Raw genomic sequence first — 15000 nt, forward strand, 5'->3', positions numbered from 1 at the left:
TAGATTAACTATTAGATTTAGATATGACCCTTAATAACCACCACATTCAGCCTCATTAACATAAGGCTGACCATTAGACGTCCAGCCCACACGTCTGAAAATAAGGGGAAAGGAACAGGACGTTTCGGTCCATTGTGGACCATTATTAAGTCTTAGGTTTCAGTCTCTTTTAGGCTTTTCATTGGCGTTTCTCTAGCGTTGGTATCTCTTTTTTTTGTTTCTCTTTACAATTAAGGCCTCCTGTCGTTTTCTTTATGGCTATGGTATATTTCTTACTTTCATGCCATCTTCTAACCCTCAGGCCTTTCCCCCTTTTTATATTCTAATCGTTATAATATTACCAATCTTTCCAGGACTTGTTAATGATCAAATCAGGTGTGTGTTAGGGGGTAATCTCCTATATCTGAACAAATCCACAAGGGCCGTGACGAGGATTCGAACCTGCGTCCGGGAGCATCCCAGACACTGCCTTAATCGACTGAGCTACGACAGGGTAAAAGGGTTGAAACCCCTTTTACTCCTATATCTCTCTAAGGGGGGGGGGGACAATGAAAACTCAGATGCATATATAAAACAGACATATGTATATATATATTAATCTGTATGTACACAGGAACATGAAATGGGGTTGTTAACGATGCAACGATAGTCGTTAACCTGACAAGACACTTAAATACTACTTTGTACAGCATTTACAAGTAATAGAATAATTCTCTAGGGGGTTTGTATATGTATTTATGTATATATATATATTTATATGTGATTTTTATAATATGTGGATATAGCTGGATTTGTGTGGATATGTAATATTTCATGTTTATGTTAAATAGGCTGTTTTGTGTGTGTGTGTGTGTGTGTGTGTGTGTGTGTGTGTGTGTGTGTGTGTGTGTGTGTGTGTGTGTGTGTGTGTGTGTGTGTGTGTGTGTGTGTGTGTGTACTCACCTAGTTGTGTTTGCGGGAGTTGAGCTCTGGCTCTTTGGTCCCGGCTCTCAACTGTCAATCAACTGGTGTGTGTATGTGTGTTTAGGGGTCAGGGTGAGGGGGGAGAGGGGGGGGTGTGTGGGGTCAGCGAGCGAGGTGGTGCAGGTACAGAGCAGCGAGAGGGGAGTGGGGGTGTAGGGGCCCCCTATACGAGAGGGGGGCAGGACACAACAAAGGGGGCGGAGGAGGGGGCAAAAGCCCCCCCGGATAAGCAGACATGGGCGGACTGGGCGGCTGTGTGGGCGTGTTGACGTCACATCCGGGGTTCTGCTTCTTCCATTTGGTCCGTCGGTTCTGGAACCAGATCTTCACCTGCGTCTCGGTCAGGTTAAGCGCCAGCGCCAGGTTCAGCCTCTCGCAGACGCTCAGGTATCGCGTCTGCTTGAACTTATTCTCCAAAGATACGAGCTGCTCGTAAGTGAAGGCCGTACGAGCTCTCCGGGGCTTCCCGCCTCCGGAGCCGCCCCCAGAGCCGCCCCTCCGATGGCCGCCGGGGGACGTCGTCCCTTCGTCTTTCGTCCCTACGTCAGCCTCGTCCCCCGAGTCTGAACACACTGTGCGGAGGAGAAAACCTGCAGTTAGATTTCGGACTACGTCAGTTCAACAATGTGTAATTGGACTTGACACTGATTAATGTCAGGTAATTGGACTTGACACTGATTAATATCAGGTAATTGGACTTGACACTGATTAATGTCAGGTAATTGGACTTGACACTGATTAATGTCAGGTAATTGGAACTTGACACTGATTAATGTCAGGTAATTAGAACTTGACACTGATTAATGCCAGGTAATTGGAACGTGACACTGATTAATGCCAGGTAATTGGAACGTGACACTGATTAATGCCAGGTAATTGGAACGTGACACTGATTAATGCCAGGTAATTGGAAGAAGTGAACATAGGCCTCATAAAATTGCCAATTAATTAGGAAATACTTAAGAAAATTCTCAGAAAATTCCCCATTTCGAGGTATTGCCAAAACGTTACGAGAGTGCTGGTGGTAACATTATAAAAAAAGCCTCCTCGTGGAGGGTAAATTGCCGATTTTATTTTAACGTACGTGAGACATAACCTGTAGTATGCATCACCATGCAACTGTAGCATAAGTTATCATCCCCGAAGGAAAGTGCTGATGTTTCCTCCACAGTGTGTGTGTGTGTGTGTGTGTGTGTGTGAGTGTGTGTGTGTGTGTGTATGTGTGTGTGTGTGTGTGTGTGTGTGTGTGTGTGTGTGTGTGTGTGTGTGTGTGTGTGTGTGTGTGTGTGTATGTGTGTGTGTGTGTGTGTGTGTGTGTGTGTGTGTGTGTGTGTATGTATCTTAGGCATTTGATGCCACACAACTTCCAGAGTTCCTCTACTCCAACGAGAGCTTATAGAGTCCCACTACTTTCACACATCCACATTTCCGCTACACATACGGAAACGTCCGAATTTCCACTACTCACGCCAGCGCTCTCCAGCGCATCTCTTCACGGTCTCTCCCTCGTGGAGTGGCACGGCGCTCTCGGCTGCCCCATCCAACCACTCTGTAACACAAAGCCTCGGTTTATCTCACACCGCTGGGATATTAACAGTGATAATACAGCTACAATATCCGTGGCTCTACCGGTCACTACGAGGAATTGTGCGACTGCCGGCATGGGTTCGAACACTACGCTGATAGCTTTTTAACTTCTTTTCTAGTCTACACTGATAGCTTTTTAACTTCTTTTCTAGTCTACGCTGATACGCTTCACAGAAAATAGTCCACGCAGATACGCTTCACAGAAAATAGTCCACGCGGATACGCTTTACAGAAAATAGTCTACGCGGATACGCTTTACAGAAAATAGTCCACACAGATACGCTTTACAGAAAATAGTCCACGCGGATACGCTTTACAGAAAATAGTTACGCAGATATGCTTTACAGAAAATAGTCTACGCAGATACGCTTCACAGAAAATAGTCTACGCAGATATGCTTTACAGAAAATAGTCCACGCAGATACGCTTTACAGAAAATAGTCTACGCAGATACGCTTCACAGAAAATAGTCTACGCAGATATGCTTTACAGAAAATAGTCTACGCAGATATACTTTACAGAAAATAGTCTACGCGGATATGCTTTACAGAAAATAGTCTACGCAGATACGCTTTACAGAAAATAGTCTATGCAGATACGCTCTACAGAAAATAGTCTACGCAGATACGCTTTACAGAGAATAGTCTACACAGATACGCTTTACAGAAAATAGTCTACGCAGATACGCTCTACAGAAAATAGTCTACACAGATACGCTTTACAGAAAATAGTCCACGGAGATACGCTTAACAGAAAAACACCTTTAAGGGAATAGTTTACTAACTCCTAAGGAGGAAGGCTGAGTTATCCATACAATCAAGTTCACAATGGAATTTGATTTACTAAGGAATTCACGTCTACGTGAAATGACGTGAATTTTCATATAACTTTTTGACACGTAATGTTAGTTATATTATGGAGGGCCTGATTCACTGCCATCACCAGAATCTGAGATTGGAGATTAGAGTGTGCTTCATATTACTGTTGATTATCGAACAATTTTCACTGCATTAATTGGGGGGCTCCGAGCCCCCCCGGGTCCCCCCAGAATCCAGACTGGGGGCGTAGCTTTTCCACCTCAACTTCACTACACATTAACCACATCGTTGCGTGGATGTGCACACGCTCGTGTATGTGTGTGTGCGTGTGCGTCGCTTTCGTAAAACTAGCATTTTTGCGTTTTCCTTACGGCTTATGCAGATGACACTAGGAGATAGATAAAGATTGGGCGGATAGTCGGCTGGGATTGTTCTCAGCTCCTGTAGCTGAAAGAGTCTGAGGCCAGATACCTCAGTAGCTTCAAGGTTCCCACATTCGTACCTGGGGATATTCCTGTCTGGGATATTCCTGTCTGGGATATTCCTGTCTGGGATATTCCTGTCTGGGATATTCCTGTCTGGGATATTCCTGTCTGGGATATTCCTGTCTGGGTTATTCTGCCCGGGTTATTCCTGTCCAGAATGTTCCTGCTTGGGATATATATATATATATATATATATATATATACACCCTTCCCAGGGCATTCCTTTCCGGGATATTCCTGTCCTGAATCTGAGGAACAGATGAGAGGCGGGATCCAAGAGCTATAATTCACTCCCTTCAAGTAAAACTACGTGAATACACTGTACCACTCGCTGCTACAGTGGACTACCGGTACACTGTAGCACCAACACATCACCGTACCTTCACCTCACTGTACCATCCACATCTACACTGTGCACCATCACTACACTATACCCTCCACAACACTGTACCCCCACCTAAAAAAAAAATTACACCGTACCAACCCACAGTTTTAACTGAAGCTAACTATGGTGTCACGGTCGTTTGCTCGTTACAGCCGAGGGTAATGACCGGGCTGTAGTTTGATGGCGCGACGCAATTAATGCTTTCCAGAGAATATTGCTAATTGCAACGTTGAAATATGTGGCGGGTTCGGGCCGAAATTTTATACACGTGCTCGGGTACGCCATCCCCGTATGCAAATTGATATTGTTATAGGTTCAATAAAAATCGCAGAGCTCCCTGCACTGGGCTGTGACGTATATTGCTGGTAAAATGTATTAGGCTGATATTCATGGTGGTGATTTAACTTCTAGTTTATGTCTGTTTGATAGAAATGAAACATTAATGTTTTAGAGTTGGAATTCTGATTGTGTATGTTCGTGTTTTAATAGTATATGTATGAGTGTGTGTGTGTGTGTATATATATATATATATATATATATATATATATATATATATATATATATATATATATATATATATATATATATATATATATAATTAGGTTCTCAATTTATACGCTTTATGTATATTCTGTATTTCTGGGGAGCCGGTCGGCCGTACAGCACACTGGACTTGTGATCCTGTGGTCCTGAGTTCGATCCCAGGCGCCGGCGAGAAACATTGGGCAGAGTTTCTTTCACCCTATGCCCTTGTTACCTAGCAGTAAAATAGGTACCTGGGTGTTAGTCAGCTGTCACGGGCTGCTTCCTGGGGGTGGAGGCCTAGTCGAGGACCGGGCCGCGGGGACACTAAAAAGCCCCGAAATCATCTCAAGATAACCTCAAGATATACTCTATCAATTTTTATCCAGTTCACTTTAATGAGCATTTGTTTTTTTAGTTACAATTTACAACGTTTAAATCCGATTTACGATCTTTTATTCCCCTCACTCGAAGGAATATTATAGCCATAACAACCTCGTAGCGCTTCAGAAATCATCAACTATTTAATAAACACAAACAAACCCGTTCAATAACTGCCGAGAGATGTACAGGTTTCGCCAGAGATTGCGTAAATCTTTGATAAATCAAAGAGGCAGCGAGCCGTAGTGTAAGCGACCTATCCGCTCCCTTTGTTTACACCGCCATTGTGACTGTAACCGACCCCGCGCCAGGCTCCTCCGCCTGTGTCATATATTTTAGCGTTTTTACACCCGTAGCACTACACACCTGGCGCCAGCGGGGGTGTAAGTGGTTCATCAAGTGGTCGAGGTGTTTCGTGTTGAGCGGTAACCAGGAAATCATCAGTGTAGAGGTGAAATCATCAGTGTTTTGAAGTTGGTGTTTGGGTATGGTTTGTGGGCGGCCCGCCGTCTCTTGTGCCCTGCCACCTGTGACTGTCACCACGGCTGTTATGGTCGCTGACGGTACAATAGCGCCTTGGGCTGCCACCTGTGACTGTCACCACGGCTTTTATGGTCGCTGACGGTACAATAGCGCCTTGGGCTGCCACCTGTGACTGTCACCACGGCTGTTAAGGTCGCTGACGGTACAATAGCGCCTTGGGCTGATACCTGTGACTGTCAACACGGCTGTTAAGGTCGCTGACGGTACAATAGCGCCTTGGGCTGATACCTGTGACTGTCAACACGGCTGTTAAGGTCGCTGACGGTACAATAGCGCCTTGGGCTGACACCTGTGACTGTCAACACGGCTGTTAAGGTCGCTGACGGTACAATAGCACCTTGGGCTGACACCTGTGACTGTCAACACGGCTGTTAAGGTCGCTGACGGTACAATAGCGCCTTGGGCTGATACCTGTGACTGTCAACACGGCTGTTAAGGTCGCTGACGGTACAATAGCGCCTTGGGCTGACACCTGTGACTGTCAACACGGCTGTTAAGGTCGCTGACGGTACAATAGCACCTTGGGCTGACACCTGTGACTGTCAACACGGCTGTTAAGGTCGCTGACGGTACAATAGCACCTTGGGCTGCCACCTGTGACTGTCAACACGGCTGTTATGGTCGCTGACGGTACAATAGCACCTTGGGCTGACACCTGTGACTGTCAACACGGCTGTTAAGGTCGCTGACGGTACAATAGCACCTTGGGCTGACACCTGTGACTGTCACCACGGCTGTTATGGTCGCTGACGGTACAATAGCACCTTGGGCTGCCACCTGTGACTGTCAACACGGCTGTTATGGTCGCTGACGGTACAATAGCACCTTGGGCTGACACCTATGACTGTCAGCACGGCTGTTAAGGTCGCTGACGGTACAATAGCGCCTTCAGCTGACACCTATGACTGTCAGCACGGCTGTTAAGGTCGCTGACGGTACAATAGCGCCTTCAGCTGACACCTATGACTGTCAGCACGGCTGTTAAGGTCGCTGACGGTACAATAGCGCCTTCAGCTGACACCTATGACTGTCAACACAGCTGTTAAGGTCGCTGACGGTACAATAGCACCTTGGGCTGCCACCTGTGACTGTCAACACAGCTGTTAAGGTCGCTGACAGTACTAGACCGAGAAGTCAGTACGTGGCTCCCACTAAATGCTTCAAATACTATGAAAAAAACAGACATTTATATTTTATTTACATTGAAAAATAGGTTTAAGTGTTTGGTTTTCACGTCACGTAATTACGGACTCGGCCGCCAGCATTTTGTTAAGCATAAAACACTTATTTGTACATTGAAAGAAAAAGGTGCTAATGTGGATAGCAGTTAATGGCAGCAAAATGTCGCTGTAGCCTATGAAACGTGAACAACAGTGTCGCTGTAGCCTATGAAACGTGAACAACAGTGTCGCTGTAGCCTATGAAACGTGAACAACAGTGTCGCTGTAGCCTATGAAACGTGAACAACAGTGTCGCTGTAGCCTATGAAACGTGAACAACAGTGTCGCTGTAGCCTATGAAACGTGAACAACAGTGTCGCTGTAGCCTATGAAACGTGAACAACAGTGTCGCTGTAGCCTATGAAACGTGAACAACAGTGTCGCTGTAGCCTATGTAACGTGAATAGTGAAACAGTGTCGCTGTAGCCTACGAAACGTGAACAGTGAAACAGTGTCGCTGTAGCCTATGCAACGTGAATAGTGAAACAGTGTCGCTGTAGCCTACGAAACGTGAACAGTGAAACAGTGTCGCTGTAGCCTATGAAACGTGAACAGTGAAACAGTGTCGCTGTAGCCTATGAAACGTGAAACTGTCGCTGTAGCCTATGAAACGTGAACAGTGAAACAGTGTCGCTGTAGCCTATGAAACGTGAACAGTGAAACAGTGTCGCTGTAGCCTGTGAAACGTGAACAGTGAAACAGTGTCACTGTAGCCTATGAAACGTGAATAGTGAAACAGTGTCACTGTAGCCTACGAAACATGAAGGCGAACAGTGAAACAGTGAATATATATAAGGACAGCAGCCTAGCAATTCCCTGGGAAGAAAGCATGGTAGACTTCTGCTTCAATTGGCTCTCTTCACGGCTGTCTACGGTAAGTACAATAGTATTGTTGTATTTGTATGTAAGTAGTATTGTATTTTGCGACCGGTACTGTATTAGCTCTGCCATTCTATTTTATATTTCATACATTTCGGACATGAATTTTTTTGGTCCTCCTAGGAAAACATTCCCGACATTATTAAACACTAAATATTATGGGGCAAATAGGGATTTATTAGGAAAAATTCACTGTTTAAACAACTTATCAGGGAATATTAACAGAGGGAAAAATGGGTTTGAGATTATGCCCCAAAGTTCACAAAGATTCATGAACAAAATAAAGAATAATGGGATTGACATACTGAAATAGGGGAATAGGCTATTCCCTAATTCTTTAGAATGTACTACACATAGAATTGATCTTTACATAATTTGATATCTATCACAAATCTTATCAATTATAAAGCTATCTAATTTATATAATCCTAGATTTGTATTAATATTAGCTAATTGATTACTTTTTATATATATGTGTAATAGGATTCAATATTTCTTTCGCTATATATATTTTTTTGACCTTTGTATCGATCGACTGCTTATTGAAGTGATCAGAAACAGTTAGTCAATTAAGTTAGCACAAGTTGTCAAGTCATAATATTACCTATTCCGAGTACTTTCATATATATAATGAGAATTCTTGTCCACACATATATATCTTTTGTGTGTAAATTCCAATTTTTTATACCATTTTCTTTTGATTTAATATAAGTTCGTCTCTAGAATGGCTATAATATATTTGGCTCTAGAATAGCTATTTGCCTGTCTTAGTTCTCTATTATCATGTTGGTATCTATTGGTAACATTGGTAATAGATAATATTATCTATTGCATATTGTCTTAGGCTTCCCTGACCATATAATCATTTTTTTTGTACCTTGCTCTATTAATAATTGTGTGAACTAGTCTATTTTTTGCGATATTGTCAGACAAATAGATTGGTTTAAATAGGGGGGGATTTGTCCCTATTTATCGCATTGTTGTTTTCATGCTGTGCCTTGAAAATATATGCGGTAGCCTCGCGACTTGCTGGGTCGGGGTTCGATCCCTCAATGTAGTTGATGTATGTAGTCTTTCATTGTAGCTCAGACCCCCCATCTCCTATACCCCAGGGGGGAGCCTTTGTGTGTGTGTGTGTGTGTGTGTGTGTGTGTGTGTGTGTGTGTGTGTGTGTGTGTGTGTGTGTGTGTGTGTGTGTGTGTGTGTGTGTGTACTCACCTAATTGTACTCACCTAATTGTGCTTGCGGGGGTTGAGCTTTGGCTCTTTGGTCCCGCCTCTCAACTGTCAATCAACTGTGTGTGTGTGTGTGTGTTCGTGAGCTGTAGGAAGAAAGGGCATTAGTTGCTGTCTACATCTGGATAATGTAATGGATACACACACACACACACACACACACACACACACACACACACACACACACACACACACACACACACACACACACACACACACACAGTCAAATGCAACTGACGACGCTGCTAAAGTCGAATTCACAACCAACAATTGACGAGAAACAACTCGACAAAGAACTCGAGGAATTGCTTTGATTATTGTAAACAGTTGATAGAACATATTTGTTTAGGCTTGTGGGATAGGGGGCGAGGGATGACACTGAGTGGGGTAAGGGGGGATAGGAACAATCCTGGATAGAGAGGGATAGAGGATTAACACCAGTTATCAAAGGGAAGGAATGACTCTAGGGCATATGATGAATATGACACACACACACATATATATATATATATATATATATATATATATATATATATATATATATATATATATATATATATATATATATATATGACACTGATTGTAGAGGCCTATCACAGCCCCACTGATGGGTGGTGCTGCGATAGGCTAGTGTTATGATAGGCTTGGATAGGCTGCGTTAGGAGGGTGGGGGTGGGGGTTGGGGGGTTTAGATAGAAGATAGCGTCAAATAGGCCTGCCACTGCTGAAACGGAACATTTATTTCGTCAGTCACTATTTTTGAAACCCCATTTATAGTGGAGTAAGTGAGTAGCCGCGTTAATGGGGGTCGCCCACTATGTTTTATATCCTCATAAAAATGTGCATCATGGACCACTGACTCAGGCAATTAAATAACCTCTATATATGTATATATGAATATATATATATATATATATATATATATATATATATATATATATATATATATATATATATATATATATGTCGTACCTAATAGCCAGAACGCACTTCTCAGCCTACTATTCAAGGCCCGATTTGCCTAATAAGCCAAGTTTTCATGAATTAATGTTTTTTCGTCTACCTAACCTACCTAACCTAACCTAACCTAGCTTTTTTTGGCTACCTAACCTAACCTTACCTATAAATATAGGTTAGGTTAGGTTAGGTAGGGTTGGTTAGGTTCGGTCATATATCTACGTTAATTTTAACTCCAATAAAAAAAAATTGACCTCATACATAGAGAAAAGGGTTGCTTTATCATTTCATAAGAAAAAAATTATAGGAAATATATTAATTCAGGAAAACTTGGCTTATTAGGCAAATCGGGCCTTGAATATTAGGCTGAGAAGTGAGTTCTGGCTACTAGGTACGACATATATATATATATATATATATATATATATATATATATATATTCGAGCTTGTGACCTGAATAATACTGTGAATACCGTGACACCGAAAGGCTGGGTGACGGCATTGTATTTTACAGGTCCGAGTTCGATTCTCCGATGATTTAAATAAATGAAATGTTTTTTTTTTATTTTTTCGCATTTTGGGTTCGAATCCCGGATGGAACAGAAATGGTTGGGCACGTTTCTTTTCACCTAATGCACCTGTTCACCAAGCAGTTAATAGGTGTTCGGGAATTAAGCAACTGTTGCGGGGGTCAGTAATTCGACCTGGGGGGGGAGGAGACCCCGATATAAGCCTAACGTATATACATACACAAGATGTATGTATATACGTTATACATACGCATAACGTATGAATTATCTCTCTTGAGGGAGATAATTCGCGCTCAAGATGAATTAGCACTTAAACTCACCTAGCTGCGCTTGCGGGGGTTGAGCTTCGGCTCTTGGGTCCCGCCTCTCAACTGTCTCTTAGTTGAGTCTTAGCTTCTCACAAGACGCGTGGCTCCGTCTTGAATGTTTTGCCTGGCAACTTACGATTAGACCGCGGAAAAAGAATCCCAGAGTAGTTCGAATCCCATTACTGATTTGCGTGTTGTAAAAGTGATGTATATGTCTTGAAGAAATCCACAAGGGCCGTGACGAGGGCTCGAACCCACGTCCGAGAGCATCCCAGACGCTGCCTTAATCGACTGAGCTACGACATGGTCGAAAGAATTGCAACCGGGAAATTATTCTGATTTACCAGGTCATTACACACTATTGTAATGTGTGTGTAATGTATTGATTGATAAAGATTAAGCCACCCAAGAGGTGGCACGGGCATGAATAGCCCGTAACTGTATGTAATGTATATGTCTTAATTTGTATATAGGGCCATAGACCTGACTTCCCTACACCTGGCCTTCATAGACCTGACTTCCCTACACCTGGCCTTCATAGACCTGACTTCCCTACACCTGGCCTTCATAGACCTGACTTCCCTACACCTGGCCTTCATAGACCTGACTTCCCTACACCTGGCCTTCATAGACCTGACTTCCCTACACCTGGCCTTCATAGACCTGACTTCCCTACACCTGGCCTTCATAGACCTGACTTCCCTACACCTGGCCTTCATAGACCTGACTTCCCTACACCTGGCCTTCATAGACCTGACTTCCCTACACCTGGCCTTCATAGACCTGACTTCCCTACACCTGGCCTTCATAGACCTGACTTCCCTACACCTGGCCTTCATAGACCTGACTTCCCTACACCTGGCCTTCATAGACCTGACTTCCCTACACCTGGCCTTCATAGACCTGACTTCCCTACACCTGGCCTTCATAGACCTGACTTCCCTACATCTGGCCTTCATAGACCTGACTTCCCTACACCTGGCCTTCATAGACCTGACTTCCCTACACCTGGCCTTCATAGACCTGACTTCCCTACACCTGGCCTTCATAGACCTGACTTCCCTACACCTGGCCTTCATAGACCTGACTTCCCTACACCTGGCCTTCATAGACCTGACTTCCCTACACCTGGCCTTCATAGACCTGACTTCCCTACACCTGGCCTTCATAGACCTGACTTCCCTACACCTGGCCTTCATAGACCTGACTTCCCTACACCTGGCCTTCATAGACCTGACTTCCCTACACCTGGCCTTCATAGACCTGACTTCCCTACACCTGGCCTTCATAGACCTGACTTCCCTACACCTGGCCTTCATAGACCTGACTTCCCTACACCTGGCCTTCATAGACCTGACTTCCCTACACCTGGCCTTCATAGACCTGACTTCCCTACACCTGGCCTTCATAGACCTGACTTCCCTACACCTGGCCTTCATAGACCTGACTTCCCTACATCTGGCCTTCATAGACCTGACTTCCCTACACCTGGCCTTCATAGACCTGACTTCCCTACACCTGGCCTTCATAGACCTGACTTCCCTACACCTGGCCTTCATAGACCTGACTTCCCTACACCTGGCCTTCATAGACCTGACTTCCCTACACCTGGCCTTCATAGACCTGACTTCCCTACACCTGGCCTTCATAGACCTGACTTCCGTAGACAGTCTATTGGCGCCTGGCTCATTAGGCTGCAGTATTTGTCACGTGTGTTTGTTAAAAAGACATATATTCATCAATTTCCACTCCGACTGTGTTAATTGATGGGCTGAATATCAATATGTTCTTGTCTAATCCTATGTCAGGAAAGTATATTAATTCCTCTCATAGCATTATATACTTTATATACTTTTATATAAATTTATATTTTTTTATAAATATATGAATTTATATAATTTAGATAATTTATATAAAAGTGTATAAAATGCCTTCGTGTGATAGACCATTTTTTGTTTACACAGGAGGGTACAGGAGCAGACGACTGCTGACTCCTGTTAGCTGGCCGAGAGCTTTCCCTTCCCATAGCTCATGGTAAGCCTTACCCTACTAGTTTTACACAGGAGGGTACAGGAGCAGACGACTGCTGACTCCTGTTAGCTGGCTGAGAGCTTTCCCTTCCCATAGCTCATGGTAAGCCTTACCCTACTAGTTTTACACAGGAGGATACAGGAGCAGACGACTGCTGACTCCTGTTAGCTGGCTGAGAGCTTTCCCTTCCCATAGCTCATGGTAAGCCTTACCCTACTAGTTTTACACAGGAGGGTACAGGAGCAGACGACTGCTGACTCCTGTTAGCTGGCTGAGAGCTTTCCCTTCCCATAGCTCATGGTAAGCCTTACCCTACTAGTTTTACACAGGAGGGTACAGGAGCAGACGACTGCTGACTCCTGTTAGCTGGCTGAGAGCTTTCCCTTCCCATAGCTCATGGTAAGCCTTACCCTACTAGTTTTACACAGGAGGGTACAGGAGCAGACGACTGCTGACTCCTGTTAGCTGGCTGAGAGCTTTCCCTTCCCATAGCTCATGGTAAGCCTAACCCTACTAGTTTTACACAGGAGGGTACAGGAGCAGACGACTGCTGACTCCTGTTAGCTGGCTGAGAGCTTTCCCTTCCCATAGCTCATGGTAAGCCTTACCCTACTAGTTTTACACAGGAGGGTACAGGAGCAGACGACTGCTGACTCCTGTTAGCTGGCTGAGAGCTTTCCCTTCCCATAGCTCATGGTAAGCCTAACCCTACTAGTTTTACACAGGAGGGTACAGGAGCAGACGACTGCTGACTCCTTTTTTTTTTTTTTTTTTTTTCGCAGGGATATTCCTGCGCGGGCCCTAAGCCTCTGGCTGGCCCACTGGGCGGGCCCTAAGCCTCTGGCTGGCCCATTGGGCGGGCCCTAAGCCTCTGGCTGGCCCACTGGGCGGGCCCTAAGCCTCTGGCTGGCCCACTGGGCGGGCCCTAAGCCTCTGGCTGGCCCACTGGGCGGGCCCTAAGCCTCTGGCTGGCCCACTGGGCGGGCCCTAAGCCTCTGGCTGGCCCACTGGGCGGGCCCTAAGCCTCTGGCTGGCCCACTAAGTGTTGCTTGTTTCTGTTTTACTTGGGCGGAGTATGAGTATTTATGACTCGTATGGTCGCTTCAGTAAGATTTTGCCATATGTGTTTAACAACTTCTTCTGCTCTGTTGAATCTAAGTTGAAATCTTAATGGGTTTGTAACTGTGCACTGTGTTAGATAATGTTCCAGTGGTCTGTCAGGCATTTCTCCAGTGTTGACATTTCCTCTCATCTTTCGGAACCCGTAAGCCTGTTTCCCATGCACATGGGTATCCAAGCCTGATGCGATGTAAGTGTACTTCTGTTGCTCTACTGCTCCCTGTCATCAAACTAAGTGGTTCATAGTTGGTTGAATTCTTGTACCAACCCGCAGATCCTGATGTTGCAACTGCTGTGTTGTGGTCACTGTACATCTTTTGCATTGCTGTTTCTAATTACTTTCTTAATCTGTGATAGACTCTGTGGTATGTAAATGTCTACATTTCTCCTCTTAGTAGCAAGTTTTGCAGCTTCGTCTGCAATGTCATTTCCTATTATTCCCACATGACTTGGCACCCAGTTGATAAGTACCCGTCGGCCTTGTCGTTTGAGTGTTTACATGAATGATATGACATTTGTGATCAGATGGATGTTATCACATCCTGTAGGCTGGCTGAGAGCTTTCCCTTCCCATAGCTCATGGTAAGCCTTACCCTACTAGTTTTACACAGGAGGGTACAGGAGCAGACGACTGCTGACTCCTGTTAGCTGGCTGAGAGCTTTCCCTTCCCATAGCTCATGGTAAGCCTTACCCTACTAGTTTTACACAGGAGGGTACAGGAGCAGACGACTGCTGACTCCTGTTAGCTGGCTGAGAGCTTTCCCTTCCCATAGCTCATGGTAAGCCTTACCCTACTAGTTTTACACAGGAGGGTACAGGAGCAGACGACTGCTGACTCCTGTTAGCTGGCTGAGAACTTTCCCTTCCCATAGCTCATGGTAAGCCTTACCCTACTAGTTTTACACAGGAGGGTACAGGAGCAGACGACTGCTGACTCCTGTTAGCTGGCTGAGAGCTTTCCCTTCCCATAGCTCATGGTAAGCCTTACCCTACTAGTTTTACACAGGAGGGTACAGGAGCAGACGACTGCTGACTC

At 44.7% G+C, this 15000-nt stretch overlaps 1 protein-coding gene across 1 annotated transcript in view; it reads right to left on the reverse strand.

Moving 5' to 3' along the window:
* Positions 1 to 1028: 1028 nt before the first annotated feature.
* LOC123753665 (NK1 transcription factor-related protein 2) overlaps positions 1029 to 15000 on the reverse strand; it is a 22102-nt gene continuing 8130 nt past the window's right edge. The window contains exon 2 of the mRNA XM_045735633.2: positions 1029 to 1535. Within this exon, the coding sequence (XP_045591589.2) occupies positions 1066 to 1535 (470 nt within the window). The 3' untranslated portion in view covers positions 1029 to 1065. The remainder of the gene's footprint in view (positions 1536 to 15000) is intronic.

This window comes from Procambarus clarkii, chromosome 90 (assembly GCF_040958095.1).
Source record: "Procambarus clarkii isolate CNS0578487 chromosome 90, FALCON_Pclarkii_2.0, whole genome shotgun sequence".
Classification (NCBI taxonomy): Eukaryota; Metazoa; Arthropoda; class Malacostraca; order Decapoda; family Cambaridae; genus Procambarus; species Procambarus clarkii.